The 26,825-nt window shown below is 42.3% G+C and overlaps 1 protein-coding gene across 2 annotated transcripts in view; it reads left to right on the top strand.

Moving 5' to 3' along the window:
* The window catches only part of SMOC2 (SPARC related modular calcium binding 2), a 161,497-nt gene extending 134,878 nt beyond the window's left edge, over positions 1-26,619 (top strand). For both annotated transcript variants that reach the window (XM_020801181.3, XM_072993989.2), the window contains exons 10-13: positions 17,921-18,017; positions 19,795-20,069; positions 22,062-22,102; positions 24,842-26,619. In XM_020801181.3, coding sequence (XP_020656840.1) covers positions 17,921-18,017; positions 19,795-20,069; positions 22,062-22,102; positions 24,842-24,865 — 437 coding nt within the window. In that variant the 3' untranslated portion in view covers positions 24,866-26,619. The remainder of the gene's footprint in view (positions 1-17,920; positions 18,018-19,794; positions 20,070-22,061; positions 22,103-24,841) is intronic.
* The last annotated feature ends 206 nt before the right edge of the window (positions 26,620-26,825 follow it).

The following is a 26,825-nucleotide window of genomic DNA, read 5'->3' as shown; positions in this document are numbered from 1 at the left end:
ATGAAACATGCTAGGGAAACCAAGTCCCTCTGCTGCTTGGAGAACAAAAAAGCAGACATGGCTATCCAGTGATCTGGTCTTATTTATTGGTCTTTTAAACATGATATAGATGTAGGTTTTATCCTTTCCTTCTCTATTCAGAGTTGTAGGAAGGGGTAGCCATGTTAGTCTGTGCAAGCATTATAGGTAAAAGCAAAATAGAAATAAAAAGTAGAAAAAAAGACAAAAAATATGGGGGCACCTTAAAGCCATGTATATAATGTGAGCTTTCATGTGGTCTAATGAAGTGGACTTTTCCACGAAAGCTCACATAAAAAAATTACAAAACTTAGTCTTTAAGGTGCCACCACATTTTTTTTTACTTATTTCTAATTTGGCAATCTCCTCTGAAACCCCTATTCCCCCAGGCTTTCATGAGGTTCTCACCTTTCTTCTTTCTTCGCTGCCACCAGGTATTGCTACCTCAATACCATTCAATCAAGATGTGTGTGCTTTTAAAACTTAACTCATTTATTAGATCAGGGAAGTTAACATATGATTAATATTCGATAAGTAAATCACAGGTTGCTAATCACTTGTATATGAATCAGTTCTACTTTAACTTCAACTCTCTATTAACTCTCTGTACCATTCAGCGTTCTTACAGATCTCTAACTCTCTACCAGTTCACTTTTTAAGTTTCACACTGTCTCTCACTACCAGAATCTCTCTCAGGCTCTCTACACCAGACTTTATATCCAGCCCCCTACCCCTTGGGCTCCGCCTTCCATCCTCTCATTGGCTCCTTCTCTACTGTTCAGCTATGACGGACAGGTGAGGGCAGGGCTGTTCGCTACACCTATTACCCTCTATTCAGAGTACCTGGAAGATACATAAGCTGAGTAATAGGTATGTGTGTAGACATAAAAACATGTGAACAAAACTAAGGTACAATTTATTTGTCCTCAAATTGCCTGTTCTTTCTGCCACATGGTTTGGTTTTACATCTTATTTTTATATCGTTATCTACAGTAAGTATAAGGTAGCTGCTTAACTATAGGTAGAAATTCTGCCATATTTGACATTGTAAACCACTCACAAACACCATTCCTTACAAATCCGCTCAGGAGTCTGTAAAACCTGCTGATGCTATAGGCCAAAATTTATCAAATGGACTCCTCCTTCTTCTAGATATAGTATGTGGGGCACAAGGTAGGAGAATATTCCATAGATGCCTGATCTCTTGCTATCATGGATATCTGCTTGATGAGCCATGAGGATATGGTGTCCATTAAGGCAGTGGTCTCCAACCTTGGGCCTCCAGATGTTCTTGGACTTCAACTCCCAGAAATCCTGGCCAGCAGAGGTGGTGGTAAGTCTTCTGGGAGTTGTAGTCCAAGAACATCTGGAGGCCCAAGGTTGGGGACCACTGCATTAAGGTACGGCTTGGCAATCAGGGTATGCTGCATCTTGAATGGATGCTTTCCTTCCTAGATATGAAGAAGTTGTGGTGTTGAAGTTGTGATGGTGAGTTTAGAAACAAATATTGCTCTATTATATTTTGTTGCCTGAAATGAAGGATCAAGCCACTGTCCTCTATCCCATATGAAGAAATTGAGAAGACTGGCAATTGAGTCACACACTTCAGCACTGGCAGTGATCAGACAGGTGTCCTCCATGGAACCTAAGGGGAGCAGTTTAGTTTAGAGGGTACAGAGCAGTCTGCTTTACACACACAACTCTGCTCTCCATCACCTTGAGGTCACTTTCTGCCACCTTTCAACACTGACTACATTGGGTGGCTATTTCTCTCTACCTAATGGTAGTGCCAGCCCTCTCATAAAGCCCCTTCCTATAGAAGTCTTCTAGTTAGATTGCTCAGAATATCTACACTGTGGCAGTAAATTTAAGACATTAACCACTTTGTGCTCAATTAACCTAACACATATTATTGTAATTCTCTGAAGAAACCATCCAAGTAATCCATAATAGATTGCTATCATGTAACTGGATCTCCGTACTGCAACTGGACCCAAGATGATTAGTAATCCAACTGCACTCAGTAAAGTAGTTTATATGAAGTCAGCTGCACTCCAGCCTTTCTGGCTGACACTTTAGAACCATAATTACCTTCCATCTCTCTCTTTAATACAATTCATTGTGCTCCTGACATTGCAGGATATTCTAGAAGCTAAGGAGGGACTGCTCATTTCCTAGATATTTACTAGCCAGTGCACAAATTAAGGGTAGTGTCAGATGTACATCTCAATTTCCCTACTTTTTGTGGGTTTAGCGGAGACTCTTAAAGCTACTCAAGCATTTGCTTATTGTGGTTTAATAAAGTACACTATATTATATTTGGCTCAAGGGACCCATTCCACACAGATGCCAATTTCCAAAGACAGGTCTGAAAGTACAGCTCGGTTACACAGAGCTCTCTGTTTGTGGTTCAGAAGAGTGTTTCAGATGCCGGTGGATCGGCAGCATTAATAAAAATAACTCCTGCCTGGTAATTAAGGCCTCGCTTGCACAAGGTGCTGAAGGGCCCTCAGCAAGAAATGCCACAAAGCATTCCCAAGGGAATCATGGGATATTCCGTATCCTACAAACTCCCTCAGCTATAAACTCATGGACTGAATGCAGCAGAGGAGGCAGAAATCATAAATGCACTCACTGAACAATGAAAGGATTCTGTTTTTCCCCTTCTTCATGGCCATTATATCACAGCTTCTTTATCAATGATCCATTAAGGGCCACGAGCTTGGTTAGAGTGCCAGTCTTTTATAACCTATGGCTACCTCAGTGTCATCTCACAGCCAGTCTTTGTGGGGATACATTTTTGTCATGCCAGGTTCCATTCCAGAATGGTAAGGTCATGTCTTGGTAGATCCTTCTAGCCATCACTCTAGTACATTCACTGTCAGCATCTCCATTTATAACCCTCTATTTTAAGCAATGTAGTAAAAACACACTGTAGGTTGAAGTCCATAATATATTTGCTTAGTTTTAGGGATTTTTATTATTACATTAAACTCTGGTGAAGATATAGGAAAAAATTACCTTCTAAATTTAGCACATGCAGATTATAGCCCACTTTCAAGGAACTGTACTATTAATTTCATACGCTTTTGCCTGGCATTTCTTTGTACATGGCAAATGGCAAGTCTTTGGGAAAAGATAGCATTTCTGACATGGCAAAGGAGTTTCAGAAATGGATTAGAACTACATGGGGCACTTTTCTTCTGATTTCAGGGGAAGATGGTTGCCAACACTGGTGATAGTCTTAAGACTAATATATATTTTGTTCCAGTTTCTGTGGGCTGAAAAATAAATTCCCAAATGTTTGAACGAGTTAGCCGATGTGCCAATCTATCATTTGCTCATAACTTGGCAGTTTATGTGTAAAAAGTGATAACCTGCATTTCTGGCCTAATTAAGAGCTAGATATTCTGCCAAACAGGACTAGTCATTTCTGGGCCAGTAGGATCGCATCATCTGCATACAGTAGAATTATTATTATACAACACCACCTGCATTTGAAGTGATACAGTCCAGATACAATTTTACCATAATTCTCTCCTGTAATGTACGTATAGGTTTTATATTGTGTTCCCTTCTACGTGTATTAAAGATAATCATGTTGTGATTTCTGAGCTGGTGCATTCAACAGAAAATATTTTGGCTGCATTCCCTGGGTTCCTTAATAGAAAAGAAGGCCCCATTGTCTGCCACGATATTACTCTTGAGTAATGGATTAAAAATTAGGATGTACTAGCCAAGTGCGCAGTAGTATGGTAGATCATACTTCATTCTATAGGGACGGAAAGTGCATCTTCCTGGCATGGTGGAGACAGAAGACCTGTTGATCCTAGGCCTCAGGTAGTCAAGGCAGGAACAAGTTCATCTCATCCATAATATTGCTAGTCAAAATGTCCTTTGTTGCGAAGTTGATGGTGACCTCTCATGATGCATCAGAATCTTTGAAGCATCTCTGGAAGGCTGTTTGAGGAGACAGAAATGATGTGTACTTTAGACATCATCACTTCTATATGAAGCATCCCCATAAGGAAAACCTTTCTGACTGTGCTCATAAGGTCCTTTTGATCTTCAAATTGACTGTAGGATTCTCATGATTTTATTAGAAGCGAGGCCTTGAACAAATGTTATGATTTCCATACAGATGCTACTAAATGTTGCCTTAGTCATGGCTTTCGTATGTGGAAGTGCTCACTAAATGTACTGAGGCTAAAAGTGTCTCTGTTCTATGTCATATTCCCGATGAGGGTTCACATCATGTTAGCTCCTATTCACGTGGAAAGTGTTCTCTGATGTTACGCTTTAGATCAGTGTAGTCTGTCAAAAGGAGATAATCTCTAATGACATCTTCATGACAATCATGAAGGTTTGAGACCTCAGTAGAACACACATGTACACATTGGAACTGACATGCAGCCAGTGGCCTACATGTCACACAGCTTGTATGGTACTGAACCACTTTGTACTTTTTAATTGCTGGCAAAGGTGAAGTATTTGTGCATATTCTTCTCAGGTGAGCTATACATTCACTGGTCTAAAATGTCTATGCTTGATTTTGTATTTAAATGGAAAACATACTTGTGGGCAAAACTATTTCTAAAGTAAACACCCAAAACTATGTTACATCTTCGAACCTGCAGTGTAACGTTATGTGGTTTCAACTTCAACCCTTCAACAAGAAATTATTTATTTAAGCTGTCAGAGCCACACTACATAGGCAACTGTGAAAAAAGAAAGAAAAGAAAGCAGAGTGTGGAAGTTGTATTAGGAACATTTCTTGACAGGCTTTCTAGCTAACTTTTTCTTGTCTCCACAGAAGAATTTGCTGAAGGTGAATTATTCATGATATCAAGCTAACCTATCCTGAGGTCAACCATTTTTTATCCTTGTTGAAATTAAGCACAACAAGGAGGTCAGGAGAAATTTTCAGTGTCGATAATACCTGCATAGAACAGGGTTTTCACTTTGCAGTCTTTCCTGCATGCTTAGTCACCAACATTGAGAAGGCAGAATATTTGCTTTCTCTCTTTACTTTATCCCTGTCTCGCCATGCTTTCACATCAGGTTAAGAAACAGAGATATGAAACTCACAATGACAAGTTCAGGGTTTTGCTTAAATACCCATTTTTCCATAAAGAGAATTCTGTTACTTAAAACACTGTCTCGGTTTTCTACAATATGCCATTCAGGAACTATTTATAATTCATGAAATAGTTGCTTATCATTCTAAGACACATTGTCTTTGCTGATTTATTAACATCATGAATCTACCTTGGGAGGAAAGGTCAGATTTTTATTTTCATACAGAAAAACCCACTTTCATCCCCATTTCATTTTAGGAGAATGGATCATATTTTTCCTTGGAAGTCCAATCATTTGTGAGGCTTGCAATGTGTTATGCAGGAAAAAGAATTGCAAATTTGGGTGCATTTGGTACAAAACATGGGCAACTAAAATGTGCACATTTCAAAACTGTGCATAAATATGCTTTAGTCAATGGAAATGTGTGTTTTAACAATGCATGTTAAAATGCTGTGCTTTTTGAAATACATACAAATTTGTCTGCTAAACATGTGTCACTAGCTAGTACCAAAGCTGGCTGGGATGAAAATACCAGGCCATTACTGGGATGCATGAAGAGATAGGGCTGGGTAGTTCTGAGTCAGGATGAGGTGTTCACCACAGTCTCCAGACTGATGGGAGCAATGGCACAGATAGTATCGCCACCCACTCACCACCACCTGAGCAGACTGTCAATTGAGGTGGAGTTTTTCTTCACCAAATTGCCACTTCCATAGTGTTGCTGCTTCTTGGTACTAGCTAAAGAAGTGCCCATGCTGAGGATCCAGCCGGCCCCCACCTTCTTCTCTTCTTCCTTCTACAGCAGTGCTGTCAGGAAGGCAGTGATGGCAAGGAGACATTTCTCTTCCTATTTCACGCAGCAGAACAGCTTGTGCTGGCCATGCAAAGAGAATGTGAAGAGTAGATTTCCTAGCTCTACCATATGTGAAACTTCATTCTAATGCCGCAGTGAGGCCCCTTTGGTCACTTACCAATATAACACACATCTAGTAGACACCATTCAGGGAATCTTGAGGGATCTGGTACTTGTGAAATTCATATGAGAACTGATCTGACTCACATACAAATATTGGTTCTAGTTACCCTCCAGATTTTTGCATATTTCCAAATTCGTTGTAAAGTTCTTAGCAATTTAAACAAATGAAAATATGTTTTGTATATACCTTTTAGGGAAAGGAAGGATTTAAATACAAATGACGGGGGGGGGTGTCATATACCTTCTCATTTCCTCCTCAGAACCTTCCACTTCCCTCAGTGATTTTTCCTACTGTGACCAAAGGATTAGGTTGCAGATTTTGGTTCCAAAGTAACAGGCACTTGACCATCCAAGCTCATTGCTTCCCCAAGCCCCGAAATAAAGACGCGGACAACAATTATTTTGGTATTAAACCTGGGCCACACTTTATTAGCCAAATCAAATTTCCTTAAACCAAATAAAATCCATATCCATATTTGAGGGGGCCTGCGGTAGTGCGGGGAAATAACACCAAATAAATCCTTATATGCCAATGGGCGAGTCCCAGCCCCAGGTTCCAGCTGTACTACCGACCGGTGGAACCTGGAAGGCTTAATTAAAACACCCCGTACCTCCAGCCATCTCCTTTAATGACTTTTTGGTCCGAAAGTGTTTCAGCGCCTCAGTTGCCTTCAGCCCTGTAATCGCACGATCCGCAGGAACTGTCAGCATTGACACACTGTTACTTAATGAATATTACCAAAAGGGAAACACCGTGATGACCAGTTATTCCCGCACTACCCGCCAGTGTGACCAAATTTATATGGGAAAGAAGCCGCCGGCCCCGCCTTAAACCATAAAAACAACTCCTCCCCAGTTCCAGTGTGGGATAGGCGAAAAATCCCCCCATCCACCGGCCAATCAGGATGAAGGGCAAAAATTCCTATCCGGCCCCATAAACTGGCGACCCAAAACACACTAGAACAAAGAGGGTTGGGCGGGCGGGTGCCGACAGCAAAAGGCCTCCTATGACGCACCGGCGCTTCCTTAAATAGCGCCGGCTCGCGTCAGCAACCCACGTGGCCTTTTGCTGCCCGCGCTTCCGGCGCTGGGGGAAGCAAACCCGCTGCGCCTTCCGAGGGCGTTCCCTCGCCCCTTCGGCGCGCGAACACATTGCTTCCCCAAGCCCCGAAATAAAGACGCGGACAACAATTATTTTGGTATTAAACCTGGGCCACACTTTATTAGCCAAATCAAATTTCCTTAAACCAAATAAAATCCATATCCATATTTGAGGGGGCCTGCGGTAGTGCGGGGAAATAACACCAAATAAATCCTTATATGCCAATGGGCGAGTCCCAGCCCCAGGTTCCAGCTGTACTACCGACCGGTGGAACCTGGAAGGCTTAATTAAAACACCCCGTACCTCCAGCCATCTCCTTTAATGACTTTTTGGTCCGAAAGTGTTTCAGCGCCTCAGTTGCCTTCAGCCCTGTAATCGCACGATCCGCAGGAACTGTCAGCATTGACGCACTGTTACTTAATGAATATTACCAAAAGGGAAACACCGTGACGACCAGTTATTCCTGCACTACCCGCCAAAACATGAGGACTAGCATCCGCTATGTCCCATGTACCCACCAAGAAGATGAAATTCCTCAAGCAGGCCCCCTCTCAAATCATCCAAAAAAATGTCCAAACCCGCCTCAGACAGGTGGACCCCATCCTCACGGAAATACTCCAAACTGGATGATCCAATTCTGCGATGTCCAATCACAGAACCGAGGCCGTGTTTGCTGACACCTCTGCAAACTTCCTTATTGACCAAACGACGGGCATTGTTTACCCTGTCCCCCTTAATCGCACCACGCCAATTTAAGCGTGGAATGATTGTTGACCAAACGATCCTCATCATGGGATATAAGGCATGTAGCCTATCCAAATCCCTCAAAATATCCAATATTAATGCCTTACCAGGTACCTTGGGCAAATCATTACCCCCCAAGTGAACTATCAAGATGTCCGGAGGCGAACATCCAAAGTTGGTCAAACGTCCTAGTTGAATCCATTGCATGCCCCGCATGCCCTTCCAAGTAATCGAAGCCCGGGCTCCAAGCCCTAGGTCACTTCCCCAATAGGAAACAGCCACATAGCGAGCTGCCCAATATACGTAGCTGTGTCCTACAATCATGATGTTCCATCGCGCCCCCGGCCTCTCTCCACCTGAAAGACAAAAACAACCCCTACCTATATGTTAGGCAATTGTCTTATATATTTCCTGTAACAACCAGATGACCAGCGACCCAACTGTTTGATTCGCTCATCATCGTATCCAAGAGCTGCTGCCGTTGATGCCGCCCCTATTCGAAATGAATGTGTACCAAATCTCAATCCCTGAACACCAACTCTGTCCAGCACCATGTCAGTTAGTTTCCAAAACTGATATTTTGTAAGGGGCGCTCCATCTTTGTGTTGAAAGAAATAACCGCTTGTGCTTGACCTAAAACGAATAAAGAGGCCTACCGCTTGAACGGGGCAGATCCTTTCTATACTGCACCGTCCCAGCCTTATCCGTCCACCCTTGCCTTGTTGGTCAGTTTTAGATCTCCTAATCCTAATTATAACCTGCCCATTTCGAATCCCAACGTCATCCCACTGCAATGCTGTCCGTGATTCGTCCGTCTTACTGAAAGCTACCAACTCACTAATACGTAGCGCCCCAAAAAAGGCTACCAACGACGCCGCATGAAAAAGCGCCTGCTCGTATCTATCCCTACATAAGGTACCCCAAAGTTCTACTAAACTTTCCAAAATCCTTGGGGAAATGGGAGTCCTACCATCCCTTAGCTTTCCCCGTTCACGAGACCATCCCTCAATCATCTTCCTAACTCTAAAATCACCCGACCAATCCTTCAGGCCTTTTGCCTTCGCATAAAAACTCAATGCTGCTAACTTACCCTGAATAGTCCCTGGTGCTAGCCCCCGTCTATACAAATCCACAATAAATTGCTGCAGGTGTCCTACCGGTGCTGGCCACTCTTGATCTAATCGTGCCCTATTCCTAAATTCCAAAAACTCAGTCACAGCCATTCTATATTTTATATCTGTTCTCGGGGCCAAAGCCATACCTATCGCCCGCGACGCTTCCTCACGCCAATCTGCCAGACCTCTGCCGGAAGCACTTCTGGCAGATCCCTGGCTTCCGGCGGCAGTTCCCTGAAACGCTGGATCTGTTGGCGTGAAAGAGCATCAGCGATCCGATTATCTATGCCCGGCACGTGTCGCGCGTGCACCACAACATTATTCTGTAGTGCCTTCAATGTAAAGGCGCGCACCAAATCCATAACCCTTTCTGATCGTGATGTTAAGTTATTGATGATGTGAACAACCGCCAGGTTGTCACACCAAAAACGCACCACAGTATTGGACCACTCCTCGGCCCATAGCCACAGTGCTCCAACTATTGGAAAAAATTCCAAAAATGTTAAATCCCTAGTAATGCCCTGCATATGCCATTCGTCCGGCCACATTCCTGCGCACCATCTGCCATGAAAATAAATTCCGAAACCTAAAGCCCCAGCAGCATCTGAATTCACCTGGACATCAGCCCTGAGGTTCATGTCAGATCTCCAAAAAGAAACCCTGTTAAAATGATCCAAAAACTGCTCCCATAACCCCAGATCCTCTCTCATACCTTTTGTTATTCTTGTCTTATGGAATGGTTTCCTCAACCCTGACATGGCGCTGGACAGACGCCGTACAAAAGCTCTTCCCGGCGCTACAACCTTACATGCGAAATTCAAGTGCCCTACCACTTGTTGTAACTCCTTCAATGTTATCTTCTTTTTATTCCTAAAACTACTCACCAATCTCCTAATATTTACCAATTTGTCTTGCGGCAATCTTGAAGACTGCTGCGCTGTATCTAATTCTATGCCTAAAAACGTAAGGGTCGTTGACGGCCCTTCCGTCTTTTCTTCCGCCAGCGGCAAACCCAGCTCCGCTGCCAGTTCCCTAAATATATCTAAGAATTTCTGACACCTCCCAGTGTTTGCCTGTCCACAAAACAAAAAATCGTCCAAATAATGTGCTGTCAATCCACAGCCAATCCTCTGCCGAAGCAGCCATTCCACAAATGTGCTGAACTTTTCAAATGTCGAACACGAGATTGAACAACCCATAGGTAGGGCCCTATCCACGTAATACTGTCCCTGAAATTGAAAACCCAGCAAATTAAAATCTGTTGGGTGAACAGGCAAAATCCGGAAGGCCGCTTTCACATCAGCCTTGGCCATTTCTGCATTGCTACCGCAAGATCTAATCATTTTTACTGCCTCATCAAATGATGTATACCGCACAGAACACAGTTCGTCTGGTATCGCATCATTAACAGACTCGCCCTCCGGAAAAGACAAATGATGTATTAGCCTGAATTCCCCTGGGGTTTTCTTCAGAACAATTCCCAAAGGCGATACCCTCAGGTCATCCAGTGGAGGCCTAGAAAATGGCCCCACGACCCTACCCTCGCTAACCTCCTTGTCAATCTTTCTCTGGACTACTTCCTCCATACCCCGTACTGACTTCAAATTTCTGGCGAAAAATGCCCTACGCATACCCACTGCCGGAATTCTAAATCCATATTGAAAGCCAGAGCGCAGATATGCTGCATCTTCCTGTCTGGGATAATGCAGCAATCCCTCTTCCAAAATATTAATTTTGATTGGTGTTGGTCCCCTTTCCTGAAGGACCGCCACCCCCTTCAGGTTTCCTACCAAAACCTCCTTGCTTGCCCTGTCGCTGTCCTCCAGCCCTGAAGCAATTGGATCTCGGGTGTTTTCCCCCACACGTGATGCATTCATGCTTGAACCTACAAGGCGACTTGTTACAAGACCCCTTGTTGTTAAACTCGTAGCAAGGCAGGCGGGGTTGAACCGCCTGCCCCGCCCCCTGGCGGGTACCAGTATTCCCAACGAACTTAATGTTAAGGTGTCCGCAATCGAATCTGTCACCCAGGTTCGTTTTAGCTGGTGACATATGCTGTAGCCAAAGCCCTGGGTGTACCTCGTCCCACCGCAGTTCCGGCCTGATAGCACTCCTCATACGGAATGCTTCATCATACCGCAACCAAGCCTGACCCTCGAATTCAGCTTTCGCTCTCCGTATAATGTCATAATATTGAAAAAGGGCCGAGGCCTTCCATGGTTGCATCTTAACCAACACCCCTGCATATATAGTAAAACCAGTAACCCAATTATTCCAATTTCTGTCTGGCCTCTTCCTCCTATGCTTTTCTTTAATTTTCTCATCATCTTTGTCCAGCTCCTTCACTTCATATTCCCTATTCAGAAGATCATAAAAGTCAATGTAATCGCCTTTCCAGATCCGTTCCTTAATTGCAGGCGTCAGGTGATCGCCTAGCAGCGAACTGTAATCTGTGTAAGGCGTGGCTAAAAATGGGGCTGAGTTGTAGCCAGTGTCGGGCACCGCCGGGTGTTGTGTACTCTTGAACTCCCTACCCTCTTTCATAGCCCCATTTTTATCTGGAGTTGTAAACGGCATACCCCACCCAAACCATTGTGGGGCAACCTGTGGCCAAAAACCACCAGGCCATGCCATGGGAGAAGCCATCCCCATGTTAGGAAATTCTCTGGAGTGTTGTTGTCCATCGCACCACGGCCAGTATACCCCTTGAGCCACTGTGTTGTGAGTTCCCTCATACTCACCCCTCTTCTCATTCCGCACGGCCTCAGCTGCCCCTGGTGTATATGTAGCTGGATCCTCATAGGGGTCATACCCGTATGATGTGCCTTCACCAGCCTCCGCAGAACTTGCCGCCCCCGTCCTTCTACGCTTGCTCCGTCCTTTTTCCAGCGGCTCTGTCGATGTGCCTTCACCACCATCTTGGTCACCCCGCTCATGACCCTGCTCAGACTCAAGCATATTAAAACGCCTTGTTAGCTCACAAGTAAGAGCCTTCAGATCAGCCCTCCGTTTTCCTTTTGATTTTCTAGCCGACCGGCGAGGCGAGAACTCCTCGCCACTAGTCGCCTGTCTCTCAAGTCCCTTTGCTTCCATGCTGGCCACCTTGGACTGCAACTCCCTTAACAAGGCCCAAGATTCATCCTCAGAAGATGATTGTAAGGGTGACTGCTGCCTCGCCACCGGTCTCCTCACCGGTTCTTTCCCTTTCTTCTTACCACCTCCTTTCTTGGGCGGCATCTTGAAAGTCTGTCACCCAACCTAAATTTTATTTTATTATTATTATTATTAATTTTTTTTAGGCAATTATATGTAGTTATTTACCCAATAATTTATATTATTTCTATTTATTTATTTATTTATTTATTTTTAAATCTACATATATACTCTATGCAAGTATCTACACAATTGGTCAGAATTCCCACCCAACTATGTAGACCCACAACTCCTTTACACCAAACCTAACCACAACTCGTCCTTGTCTCCACCACTCTCCCCTCTCCTTCTGTCCCCTTTTTTTGTTTGTTTTTTGAAAACGAAACTAATTTCAAAATGGCCACCAACAATAGGCCATGCGGTCGGGTCCGGCCTAACAAAATGGCCGCTACCAACCCCAGTCCCTGTGCTTTCACTGGGTAACTTTTTTTTTTTAATCTATGGGCCGCCCAGTAACCCAATGCTCCCAGCTCACCCCCTGCACTGCTCTACCCCCAGCGCCCCACACACAGCTGCCCCAATAAGGCCAAGCCCTCTTCAAAGCCAGGGGGTAACTCTCCACACCCCAGAGGGAACGCCGGGGCGCCGAAACCTCCACGCGACCTGACCCCTCCCAGCCCCAGCCCCCCCGACCCCCCAACCAGCAACCGCGGGGCGAATCTGGTGCCCTTAATTATCCCCGCAGCAGCCGGCCCGAGACACGAGGGAGAGAACTGGGCAAAACCAAGAGGGGTAGGGGTGAGGAGGAGGGAGAAGGGAAGGAGCCCCAAGCTGATCCGAAGCCGCGGGCGCGGCCCGCAAAACCTCTCCGCTATCCTCCCCCTCAAACCTCCCCGCCTCCTAAAGCCCCCACACAAGCCGTCCGTGCCGAAGGGAAGCTCCCCGCAATAACACAGGCCACCACCAAACCCTTAGCCAGCAGCCTCTCTCCTCTGCGCCGACAGCAAAAGGCCTCCTATGACGCACCGGCGCTTCCTTAAATAGCGCCGGCTCGCGTCAGCAACCCACATGGCCTTTTGCTGCCCGCGCTTCCGGCGCTGGGGGAAGCAAACCCGCTGCGCCTTCCGAGGGCGTTCCCTCGCCCCTTCGGCGCGCGAACACATTCTTAGAGGGAATGATATTCCAAAATGGGAGATACTGAGGCTGAGAGATTACACCTACTTAAGATAACCTAATGAGTTTATGACATTTAAGACTACTTGGCTATATCCTCATGGCGCAGTGGTTAAACTGCTGTACTACAGCTAAAACTGTGCTTATGACCCAGGGTTCAATCCCAGATAGCCAGCTCAAAGTTGACTCAGCCTTCTATCCTTCCAAGGTCGGTAAAATGAGTACCAAGCTCGTTGGGGGGGGGGAAATGTATAGCCTGCATAATTAACTTGTAAAACACCCAGAGAGTGCTTGAAGCGCTATGGGGCGGTATATAAGCAGCACGCTTTGCTTTTGTTTTTATTCCACTCAGGGAAACAAAAGTCTTAATTTTGCCTTATATGCTCCTGTGGAAATTATGGAGCAATTTGTCTTCAATTCTTCTCTGAATGTTCAATTTGTACCTGACTCTCACCTCTTTTGTCATGAATTAACGTATCAGTATATTATGCACCTCCCAGTTTTTTATATAATGCTAACATATAGTCCTCCAACATGAATCTCAGTGTAGATGTTCATTTTGCAAATGTAACAGCTTGATAAACAGTGGAAAGTGTCCAAAACTACACCTCATTTTCCTTTCAAATAAACTTCCAACATGTTACTCAGTGACATGACAAACTGATATACAGCCAACTAATTGTACCAAAAATGTGAACACTGAGAAAGCTCCAGATGTTGATATACACTTAAAAGTAGTACAGGCAAATAGCCCAGCTGAGCTGTCATTTGTCACATTAGAATTAGACAGTGGCATTGCAACAGCTTATAGTACCATTAATGAACTTTCTCGCCATAGCCTTTGTTCAAACTCTTTCAGTAATACAGTGGTGCCTTGCTTAGCGATGTTAATTCATTCCGAAAAAATCACTGCTAAGTGATTTCATTGCTAAGCGAAATGTGGTTTCCCATTGAAATGCATTGAAAACCGGATAATCCATTCCAATAGGAACGAATTGCCGTCCTTAAGCGAAAATCGCCATAGGAAACATCGCTAAGCGAAACGCGGTTCCCCAATTGAAATGCATTGAAACCTATTCAATGCAGCTCAATGGGGGGGGGGGGGGAATACAACAACAAATTAAAAAAGAGTCAGAACAAAGTCAAATTTGGTTAACAAAGGGTTCATTAAGTGCACTTAATGATTTCAAACATTTTAAACATTAAACTTTAACTTTATAAATAACAGAAAAACATTTTAAAAACAGCAGACATGAGGCTATTTAAACCATCATTAAGCAAAACAGGGGGCCCAAAATTTAATCGCTATGTGAGGCATGGTCCCAACCATCGCTAAGCGAAAATCGCGCATAGGGACCATCGCTAAACAAAGCACAAAAACGCTCTGAAAAAGTCGCCGCTAAGCGATTTCATCGCTAAACGGAGCGCTCGTTAAGCGAGGCACCACTGTAGTTGTTCATCCCAAGTCATTATACAGTGTAGTCAATGCAGATGGAGGACACCAGCTGGCATTGCTGACATGAATGTGCAGTCTGGCATTAAAGTAAAGGCAAAGGTTCCCCTTGACATTTAGTCCAGTCGTGTCCAACTCTAGAGGGCGGTGCTCATCCCCACTTCCAAGCCTTAGAGCCAGCGTTTGTCTGTGGACAGTTTCTGTGGTCATGTGGACAGTGTGACTAGACATGGAATGCTGTTATCTTCCCACCGTAGTGGTTCCTATTTATCTACTCACATTTTACATGCTTTCGAACTGCTAGGTTGGCAGGAGCTGGGACAAGCGATGGGAGCTCACTCCATCACATGGATTCGAACTGTTGATTTTTTGACCTTGCAGCCCGGAGGCTTTTGTGGTTTAACTCGCAGTGCCACCACATCCCCTGGCATTAGCCCCATATAAAAGAAAGTTACCACCACCTCGTGACAGATATCACGGGAAGTGCAATGTCATAATAAACCTTGCTTCTTCTGCTACAGCCCCTGGCAGCATTTTAGGATCCATCTTTTAGTAATTTCTAATCTGCAGAATCTGGAGAAACTTAAACTGCCCCAAGACTCAGTAAACACTCCAAAGCAGAAGGAAGAAAAATAATATCCTTCTGTTTAAAAACTTTTAAAAAATGATCTATGCATCAGGGTGGTGGTGGGAGGGGGGGAGAGGTATTAGCAAGATTTCCCAAAGCTTGACCAAACATCAGAAAGATCTGGCTCATTCCCATATATTATATCTTGCGTAGTTCCAGATGTGAGATGATAAGGAACTAGATTTGTCTGGTTTACATTTGCTCCTCTGAGCAAATAACTATAAAGTCTGGTTGTATCTTGGTTGTATGAAAAGAGTAGGAATAGTGATAGAAGAGATCAGTCAGGTATGGCCTGATCCTCTAACTGAAGAGGTTGGGCAGAAAAATGAATAAAACATTATCTCTACATGAGCTGTAATAAGACTATGGCTTTGCCTTTAGGTGGGGCAGGCAGTTACTTGTGCCGTTGCAGTTCATTTCAAGTCCTCTCCCTGGCAAATTAGGTAAAGCTGGCTGCCTTCAATGCTACTTGCTGGAAAACCTTCACTCCACCCCTGGCAATGTCAGCCTTCTATTGTAGAGATGAAACTCTTGGCGCCAGGAATTCAGTCTCTGCAGAGATCTCATTGTGGGATTTGAAAGACTATGCTGTTGACCAGGCTGGATCACTGCCACAACAGTTCCCAGAATTGATTTGTCGTCCCCCCCTCCCTGCAACTGCCGCCGCCGCCCCAAAGTGGTGCCGGAGCTCCGATATTGCCTCCAAACCTTTTAGTTTTCTCCCCACCCTGTCTCTGGGATTCCCTCCTGGCTCTCCAATCCGATAGGTTTGGCAGGGGATGAAGATCTTCAACAGCATCTGCTGATGGTGCAAAACATGAATGCACAGTAGATGACATGAACATCCTGTATCCTATGTTCTAAATTGTGTTGGGTGAGTAATCAATAGGCAGTTACTTAGGAGCATCATCCATCTAAGTGCCCCAAGCAAGGAGTGCACCATTTTGTGGAAATATGTTTAAATATATACAATACAGTTTTAAGAGATTTGTCATCTAAAATAGACCTTAAGATAAGAAGGTCCTCAGATGTTCTTGGACCACAACGCCCAGAAGCCCTTGCCAGTCTTCCTTCTTCTTCATTCCTCTAAGATAGAAGAATGAATCTAGTAAAAAAAAAACTTTGAAAGTTCCCTTTGTTAATAGACATTTCACCCACAAAAAGCTTCTCCTTACATCATCTCCTTACCAACTAGGGCAGTGGTTCTTAACCTTGGGTTACTCAGGTGCTTTTGGACTGCAACTCCCAGAAGCCTTCACCACCAGCTGTGCTGGCTGGGATTTCTGGGAGTTGCAGTTCCAAAACACCTGAGAAACCCAAGGTTAAGAACCACTGAACTAGGGAACAGATTTAAGGTTGAGAATGTTGAAGTAAAGAACAAAACAAACCCTGAAAACTCTAGTTTTTATTATTATTGCATTAACTGATCATCTCACTTACTTTCCCTGAGCAAGAAGCCCCTCTGTGTGCCTGCAGTGGGGACATAGGGACATAGTATGCTGCACATATGAGCCTTAAAGCAACGTGTAGTGATCTAGTATCTTTTGAACCAATTAGATAGTGGCTGGGAGGGAGAGAGTACTTCTTGCCTCTGGTCTGTTTGTTATATATATTGTCACATGTCCTCCTTGAATCTAGCCACTGTATTTCTGGACTCCCTAACCCTACATTCTCATTTGTTTAGTTTTGATATGAGAACTATGCCTGTTTGCTAGGGTATCAATGTTGATCTGATTCTTTGGTTGATAGAAGTCGATACTGTATTTATATATTTAAAGCATTTGTTTATCATTTTCCTGCCCACTGGGGCTTCCCATGCAATTTATGATAAAACAAATTACAAGCATCATTTAAACATCAACCCACAGACGATGCAGAGCAGCTCTTACTAAATAAGTGTTTTCCCCGTGCCTAGGCATTCCCAGTATGGTGTAATGGATAGAGTGATGGACTAGGACACTGGAGAACAGGGTTAAAATCCCCATGCAGCAATGGAAACTAACTAGAGGAGTGGAAGTAGTAAAATCACTTCTTAAATATTTCATTTGAAATCCCTGCTAGGGCTGCTATAAATCACTTCCAACTTGACAGCACAAAGTACACACACACACACACACGCACACACACACACACGCACACACACACACACACACACACACAGAGGCTTTCCTCATAATATAGGTGTGCAGTCTATGTACTACAGTTAATGGAATTGTGGACAAATATATTTGGAAACATATCCCATTGATACTGATTTCCACATATGGTAACTGTGTTTGGTGTTCAGGTAGTTGTTACTTTATTCAGAGGACTGTGCTCTTTTGTTTTTTATTTTGATTTTGCTTTCCTACAAGTTCATAGATGGCTCTAAAAAGCCAATAATATGACTTGGTATCCTTGCTCCTAGCTAGATGCGGGTCCCCCAACAGGCAGTTAAGTAATGTAAACAATAAAGGAGTAATATCTGTTTTCATTTTAGGTTGTCCAGGAGCCAAGAAGAATGAGTTCCTGACCAGTGTTCTAGATGCACTCTCCACAGATATGGTGCATGCAGTGTCTGATCCTTCATCCAGCAGGTGGGTTTCCTTGGCTCCAAGGCTATTATTTATTTAATTATTTATTATATTTATCTAGTCATTCGACTACTCTGGGCGGCGTACATTAAACGCCCTAAAGTATCCAAAGCTATTGCCTTGGATACTTTAGGAAACAACTTTAAGTACTGTATCGTACACTCACTTTAGTTTATTTTTATGGAAAGCTGCTACAATCGATTGAGATATATCAGCTATAATTTATCCATAGTTTAGTGCTAGTCTTGTAAAAAAAAAAAAGGAAGGCAGGCAGGCACATGCAGAGTGATATTCTTTTACAGCTGAATTATGACAATTGGCTCTCACATACTGGGAGTTAAAAGGAGAAAGCGTTCCCAAAGATTGACTGGAGCTGAACACTTCTGCTTATTCTTTTTGCAGACTCTTATGAAGGGTTTCCATTTAGAAAAGAAAGATAACGAGGACTCTTAGAAAGGGCCTTAGAAAACAGTAAGTGGTCTAGAAGCATGTGGTGCTGCAGCATTGCTAAATGTAGTAGGTTTGGGTATTGCTGGTCAGTTACATGGGAAATCACTCTGACCCACCATGTAAGTGTGTAGGAGAAAAGACTGGTGGGAAAGGTTAGGATTCAAAAGTCTCCTGGTTTTCATGTTATTCCGCAGCAAAGCACTTAAGACAATCTTTTCAGGACACATGCACACAGAACTAGGTTAGTTTCAGGCATGATCAAGGCATTGTTTCTTGTCTTCTGACAGCCCACTCCTAATCCTAACTGCTGGATCTGTTTTTTCCTTACCATTTAATTCCTCCCCCCTTTTCTTTTTTTATTTTGTTTTGTTCTTGTTTCTTCTAACCCTCTTCCAGGTGAAGTTTATTGTAGCTCCATCTCATAGACAGCAATGAGACTTAAACTAGTCTGGAGTAATTGAGTTCAATGGACTCAGTTAAAACTACGTTTAGTTGGGCCACAGAGAACAAGCTACAACAAAAGTCACCATGTCTTAGTCAAAGGCAGAAAACTAATCCAATAAAGCATTTTATTATGATTTTTTGCAGTGAGTGTTTCTCACTGTAGACTTTATTCAAATAGTTGTTGTAGCTTGGCTGTGTCCTGAAGGTTTTTCTTTCTAATGTTTCACCAGTTCCTGTGACTTTTGAATTTATTCAAATACATTACATGACACTATTAAGAGACAGTGGAGGTTGCTGATTCGGTGCCAAGCAGAACATTTTCTTTTCTCCTAGTGCAATGCGATGCTTTAAGAGCTAAGACAAAACGTTCAGCAACCCATTTTGCTCCTGCTGTGTCTATTACCTCTGTCATGGGGGAAGCCTGAGTTGTTTCAGGGATATCATAATTGTACTGCTCAAGCCATCAACATTTTTCTTTTGCTAACTGTCAAGTCCTCAGCTATGTTGCCTAATTGAAGATATGAGTTTCTCTCTTCTTACTCCCTTTTGAGCAATAATAACAGTGATGAGCCAATCAAAATAGAACTCATTTCCATCCAGGGAACCTTTCTTGGAGTACTCAGAGATAAGCGAATATTAGACACTCAATTGCAATAGGACAATAGCAAAGAGGAGCTGGTATTGAATGATTTTTGTGGTTGTGTTTTCACAATAAATGTGCAGAAAACTGAAAATTCTAGAAGTCCAGAATAGCCAACTGTGTCATCATTTTGCACATGAGTGTATAGACAGTCTGGTGAAAGACACGGAAAAGTGATAATGAAAGATTTAATAATTACGTAAGATGAATCACCTGGCGATCTCTATTTTTTTTTTTTTTTTGCAGGCTTTCAGAACCAGATCCAAACCATACTCTGGAAGAGAGAGTGGTCCACTGGTATTTTAAACAGCTGGATAAAAATGGTAGTGGTGACATTGGAAAAAAAGAAATCAAACCATTTAAGAGATTCCTGAGGAAAAAATCCAAGCCCAAGAAATGTGTGAAGAAATTTGTGGAATATTGTGATGTGAACAATGACAAATCCTTAACAGTTCCAGAACTAATGGGCTGCTTGGGTGTAACAAAGGAAGACAATAAAGCAGACACAAAGAAACGCCACAGTAAGGGGATTTCCTAAATGGCTTTTTTGACATATAGATTATATTTTGTCTTAATGAGAAGGATGGGCAGAGAGGGAGATGTTGCCTCTAGCATGTCATAATGAAGATACTTGTAACTCAAATGTAGGACTGATGTTTCCTCTGCCAGCGTATCTCCATTCTTTGCGATTTGCTAGATTCAGGATTCACCCATGCCTCCTAATATCTGCTCTGGGAGTTGACCTTTTGGTAAACAGAGCTTCAAAACTTTCCTTTTTGTGGACTTTAACTACTAGAATCACACAATGTGACCATGTTCACTGGGGGATAGTCCAAAATGTTTTAGTCCAAAATGTAGCTGGCTAAATAAGCTCAGTGGTTTAGGTCCCTGGCTGTGGAGCCAGATGTTGAGACTTGAATTCTCTACTGTGCCTCCTGCAAGGAAAGCCAGCCTATGTGGCTGTGGGCAAGCTGCACAGTCCCAGGGAGGTCCCAGAAGAAGTGAATGGTAAACCAGTATTCTCTACCTGGAAAATGCTGGAACGGTCACCATAAGTCAGAATTGACTTAATGGCACATAGTTATTATTAGTCCAAAGCATAGCATTTCCAAAGTGCAACAATATGAACAACCTAAACACTAGAAATTAAGAGAATGTGAAACCCAGGGATCAGTGCAGATATATAGGAATATTCTACACATGCTAGATTGTACTCATTTGCCATGGGACAATTGCAAAACTTTCAAAGCAACACATTTGAGCAGGTTTCTTGGGAAGAAACAAGTAAATTTAAAATGTTGACCATTCAGGAAGAAATGAATAACAGTCACAAAAGGAAAAGAGAGGGTCTGCCCCCCCCTTTTCTGTAAGCATGTACACATAAACCAACATGTGCTGTTTTTAAAAAGTACACAGCTGACTTTCACACTGAGACTACACAGCATTGTGTAAATAATCTCATCATTCAGAGGTCTGTGATGCAGCTGACTACTTGTATAAGCAAGCTAACTGTGTGCATGTGCAGATACCGAAGCTGCAGGAATAACCTTGTTCCTGGAATATAATAGGAGAAGCCGTTCCTCCAGGTTAGGAGGAAACAGTTGTAGGCTCAGATGATCTGGTCACCTAAGTTTAAACTACATGTAATGGCAGTACATCTGTTTGATTCATGGTGTGATCAGACAGCCAGAAAGGATAACATCTAATTACACCAGAAAGGGTTGCTTTGCTGGGAGCAATCTCCCTTATATATTTTTATACTGTTTTATACTGTTTTATTTTGTAAGCCGCCCCGAGTAGACATGGTCTAGAGGGGCGGGGTAAAAATCAAATAAATAAATAAATAAATAAATAAATAAATAAATAAATAAATAAATAAATAAATAAAGTGACCCTTCTGCTCACATGGGAATCATTCCAGCCCAGCCTTGAAAAAGAGTAACCCTGCCGCTGGACACCAGTTGGGGTCAGGCTGGATCGCTGTTGCCTGTATGTCATGTGAGTTTCAGGAAATCGCTTGCATTGGAGCGTGCCACAAGTGGTAAAAATGTGAATTCTTTCCCCATTGATTATACCCCAAATCTGCTACAGTTGTGTAAAAAGTGATGGGAGGAGCCTAAGGGGAAAAAAGGGAACATGGAAAATTCAGTCCTCTGATTCATCTCCCCTCACTTGATTACCATGAACATTTTTTTTTCTTTTTGCCTTTCTGGGATCACATCTACTAACTTCATCCTTCCTCACTGATATGTGACTGGACACTTCCAAGCTTAAACAAATGGGTGCAGCTTTTGAAGTCCCTGGGGATATAGTAAAAAAAAAAACAACTGGTTCTCTAGGCAGCTGTCCAAGCCCCTCATACTGGTGGTATACGCTAGAACTTTTATTTATTATGTTATTATAAAACAGTAACCTCATTCATCACATGGCATTTTAAGAGATTTAGTTAAAGCTTTGTAACGAGAACATTCTTACTGTGAAATAACATGCCATCTTTTCTCCCTCTGTGACAGCTCCCAAACATAATGCTGAAAGTACTCCTTCCAATAGGCAGGTAAGTGCAGAGATGAATGCTTGCCATCTTCTTGATAATATATTTTGACCACTACCCCGACTGCATGGCTTATTGGCAATAGTGCCTCTATGTGGATCAACCTATTCATAATGGAATTAGGAAAACTCACCTCTCAAAGGGGAGATGAAATAATAATCTGAAGCCACACTTCATTGATGTTAGCTTTGTACACTCTTAACCCAGCAGTTAATGTCGTGTTGATTTTCACACCTCTGGTAAGGAGAATCTCACAGCTAAGAAAATATGCTTATTTCTCTTTCTCTCAGAGGTTTAATTCTCTACACAGCACCAAACACTTTCAGTGAAGCAGTCTGAAAATTATTACTCTGGTAGAAAAAACCATGAACTGGAAAGGGTTATTTTAATTATATAATAGGTGTTACTGCTCCATGTGCCTCAATCACCACTCAAAACACAATATAGCTTTCTTTCTTTCTTTCTCTCTCTCCTCTCCCTTCCTCCTGCTTTCCTGTAATCTGATAACAACATGTAAGGTAAATCATGAAGTAGTCCTATCATTTCTGAGTCTTGATTTTTTTTTTAAAAAAAAATCCTTTAAATATTTTTTGCTGACTCAGTCTCAATTATTTTAAAAGCGTGTGCTGTGAAATGATAGCCTTGAACAAATCTTACTTGTACAAACCATCTGTTGGCAGTTAACTGCTGTGGTGATGTGAGGCTAGGAAGGTTCTTCACAGATGCCAAAGGTGGCTTTCATCACAGGAGCTCATGCTTAAAAAGGAAGGCTCTGGAAATGAATATACCTGAGGAGAAATAGTTTCTTTTAGAAAAAAAAACACCCAACTAAAAAGAACAGCCAGCTCTGTTTCCTTTGGGTGGTAGGCAATGGGAGGGATAAAGGTAAAGGTAAAGGTTTCCCTTGACAATTTTTGTCCAGTCGTGTTCGACTCTAGGGGGCGGTTCTCATCCCCGTTTCCAAGCCATAGAGCCAATGTTTTGTCCGAAGACAATCTTCCATGGTCACATGGCCAGTGCGACTTAGACATGGAACGCTGTTACCTTCCCACCGAGGTGGTCCCTATTTATCTACTCGCATTTGCATGCTTTCGAACCGCTAGGTTGGCGGGAGCTGGGACAAGCGACAGGAGCTCACTCCGTCGCGTGGATTCGATCTTACGACTGCTTGGTCTTCTGACCCTGCAGCACAGGCTTCTGCGGTTTAGCCCCCAGCGCCACCACGTCCCTTGATGGGAGGGATAAGAAGTGATATTACATTTGCCATTTATTCAAGAGCTGAGCTGACATACCCATTGTAGAGAATGTGGTGAGAAATGGAAGTGATAGAATTCTGGACATAATCACCCTCACATTAGAGACCAGGCCCTATTTTTGAATGCTGTCTTGTGTATGTGGTAAACTAGCACATCAGAGAGCTGACTGCAAAATCTTTCCAGTGTGCTAAGCTTTTATCCTACATTTCTGCATGAAGAGATGTTTTTTTTTAAATGTGGAGTGGTGTTTAAACTATAATATCCTTCCTCTGGATAGCTCAGTATTTTCGAATATCTGGCTGAAGAGCTAGAGGCTGGCAGTTGGATTCCCTACTGTGCCTCGCTGACAGGGGCTGAGATTCAGTGATACCCCATAGGGTAACTTCCAGCTCTGCAGTTCAAAGATTAGATGATGAAGATGATGTTGAAATGGTATGGTTATGAGGGACTGTAGCACTGAACATGTAGATTGGCTTTTAGTAGAGATGTAAACAATACTTGCTAAAATCTTCATTGTCTCCAGTTTAGGATCTCTGGCATAATGAGACTGCTTAATAAATTTTCAAGTGCCACAAGCTTCCTTTCCTTCTGTCAAGGATGGATAGAGGCTGCTATAGTTTCTTATTGTCCCAGTCTCCATAACATATACAGACTGTCTGTGCAAAATGCATGCTCTTTTTCCTTTTGAGTCAAAAAGCCCACATACCTCTTACAAGAACAGAGTTAGTGGCAGATTGATTTTTTTAAAGAAGCAAAGAACCGCTTTATGCTTCTAATCTTTAAATGTCCATGGAACAAAACAGCAGTCATTGTCTTTTGTGCAAGCAGTCTTATTGCATTAAGGTATGTTTTCGTAGAATTTTGTTTAAATTGTCAAAAAAAAAATCCTTTTTCTCATTCTCTACTCTTTATGAGAATGTAGCCAAATCTCTCACGAAACATCATTTTTTGTAGTGAAGTTTATAAATTAGCAGTTCCTCTTTCTTGTTTAGGAAGATGAGATATGTGAGGATTTACACCCTTATTTTTCAGGCCGTCACCTTTTATCTTAGAGCGCCCCTGCTCTTACTGTAATAGGACTACAGTGAAAGTATTTATGTTTCCTTCTGACCTTGTCACATATGTGGACCGTGGGGTTTGAAAACCTCATTCTTTATCCATGTGGACTACGGATATCAGGAGGGGCAGTGAAGTGGCATTTGTATTTCCTACAATGAAAGGTGACTGGGAGATTTATAAAGGTGGGCTGTAGGAAGAAGATAATTGTTTGCTATAAAGCCATTGGTCACCTTTAAACAGCTAAAGAAGACAGATAGTCATGTGACAATTTTGTCACTACTGATTTATAGGTTCCTGCATTGTCCTAGATTGGTTACAGTATATAGGTTAACTGTATAGAAATAATTTCCATTGTTGTAATAACATTGCATGGAGTTGTATATACATGTACACATATGATTAACTTTTTCCATATTCTTTTTTGCAGCAAACCTCAAAGAAACAAGGCTGAACACTTTCTGTCCAAGGCAATCTGCTGGACATGTGGGAGCCTCCATCACCAAAAGGCAATAAAACCAACAACAACCGTAGTATTTGCACTTTGTATTTTAAATGTAAATTCACTTTGTAGAAAGGAGATATTTAAGCAGACATTTAAAAAAAATCTGTGAAAATGTAGTAACAACTTGTTTTAAACAATTATCACATACAATGTATGTGTCTTTTTTGTCGTCTCAAATCTGTACGTCTTGGAGGTGTAAAAGTTTGCATTTAATCTTTTATTTGGAAGAAGAATGTTATGTCAGATATTACAAAACAAAATAACCTGATAGTGTTATCTTTCCTGTCGTGTTGCTCGTTTTCTGTGTAACTGTTACAGTGTTTATGAAGTTATACTGAAAACCAGCTTGGTTTGAAGTCTACTGTACTCACAACTGCAAGAGCAGACAATACCTTTATTAGACCACTAGAAAAAAAAAAATCAAGCTGTGAGCTTTCATGAGTCAAGTCAACTTCTTCAGGCCATGTACCAATATTTTGTGGATAGAGCAGAAAAAAATATAAATGCTAGTCTCAAAAATTCACCTCTAAGAAGCAAATCTGGCACAATCACCTGCCATGAACTTTTGGGACTTGCTTTTGTAATTTTTCTGCATTATCCACAAAGTATTGGTTCATGGCCTGAAGACGTGACCTTGACCCATAAAAGCTCACTGTTTGTTCCATTTTTAGTGGTCTAATAAAGATAGCACCTGCTCCTGCATTTGTTTAATTTTAAGGACCACACGGCCTTTTCCTAATTTTTTCTGTATTCAAAATCTTATTCAATCTGTTTTTAAGGCTGCATGTCCAAAGAAAGGACTGGAAAATGAGGTTGACTTCTTCTGCACTTTATGCAAGCAGGGAAGCTTTCCTCCTCTGGTGTTCCAGCATTTTGTTGTTTTCAGATAATTGTGTTGTCTTCTCTGGAACACAGTTGTACATCAAGAATGCAACCACCAATTGATTTTTAATTGTCTTTTTATAACTGGGTTCTTGTAGATTTTTTTGCCTATTCTTTTTAGAACACACCCTTATCATATATGTTTATTTTATTTTTCCATTCTTTTTTATTTTAGCCAGGCAGGAGACATTGTGTCATTCAACCCTATTTCTGTCAAGCCGTAGAACAGACATAAGAAGGCAATAAAGAGGCACATTTGTCCAATGTCATAAATCTAATTGTGAGGAGACAAAGAAGGCAAAACAGTCTTGTCAAAGGTTCTTTGCACTTGGCTAGGCTATGATATGAGACTTGTGATGCCCCAGGATCTACAAAGGTAAAACTATCACTTGAACAAATTATGAACAGTTATGGTAAGGAGATGCAGTCAGTACAAGCTCTCCCTTAGGGTGTTTTTCTTACCATCTGGGAAATGTTCTGACAAGTTTTCATACCTTTCCAATCCTTGGAGGTAGAAGATTTTTTCCCTTCCACCTCTTTCCTGGAATGCCTGAAGGGTATGGGAACTTGCAGATGTGAACTTCATAACAAAAGAATTGAAAGAACAAAAAACAATAAAGAAGCCGAGTTTCAGACTTTGGAGAGCAATAAATTATAAGCAACCAGAGATCCATGTACAGTTTTGATAGAATGCAGTATCCAAAACAAAACAAAGAGTGGACGCTGGAGATTCTCAGCAATGAATAGTGATCTCTGTCTGACTCATTACGCAGGACATCTTGAACAATGTGTAACAATAAAAGTCAATACTCATATTCTCATCTCGTCTCTGTATTAGGAATATGACAAATACTTTCAACATTTCTCATTCCCAGTCATTTTCCAAATCTTGCCATGCCATAATCCCTCGCTGAAACGTCCCCCTGCATCAGCAACATTTCCTGCAATAATAAACCTCCATTCTCATTTTGACTTTGTATATTTTTCCCCCTGTTGTACTACACAAGAAACAGATTAATGCCCTTTT

Source organism: Pogona vitticeps, chromosome 1 (assembly GCF_051106095.1).
Source record: "Pogona vitticeps strain Pit_001003342236 chromosome 1, PviZW2.1, whole genome shotgun sequence".
NCBI classification, from domain to species: Eukaryota; Metazoa; Chordata; class Lepidosauria; order Squamata; family Agamidae; genus Pogona; species Pogona vitticeps.
This window is presented reverse-complemented; position numbering and strand designations above follow the sequence as displayed.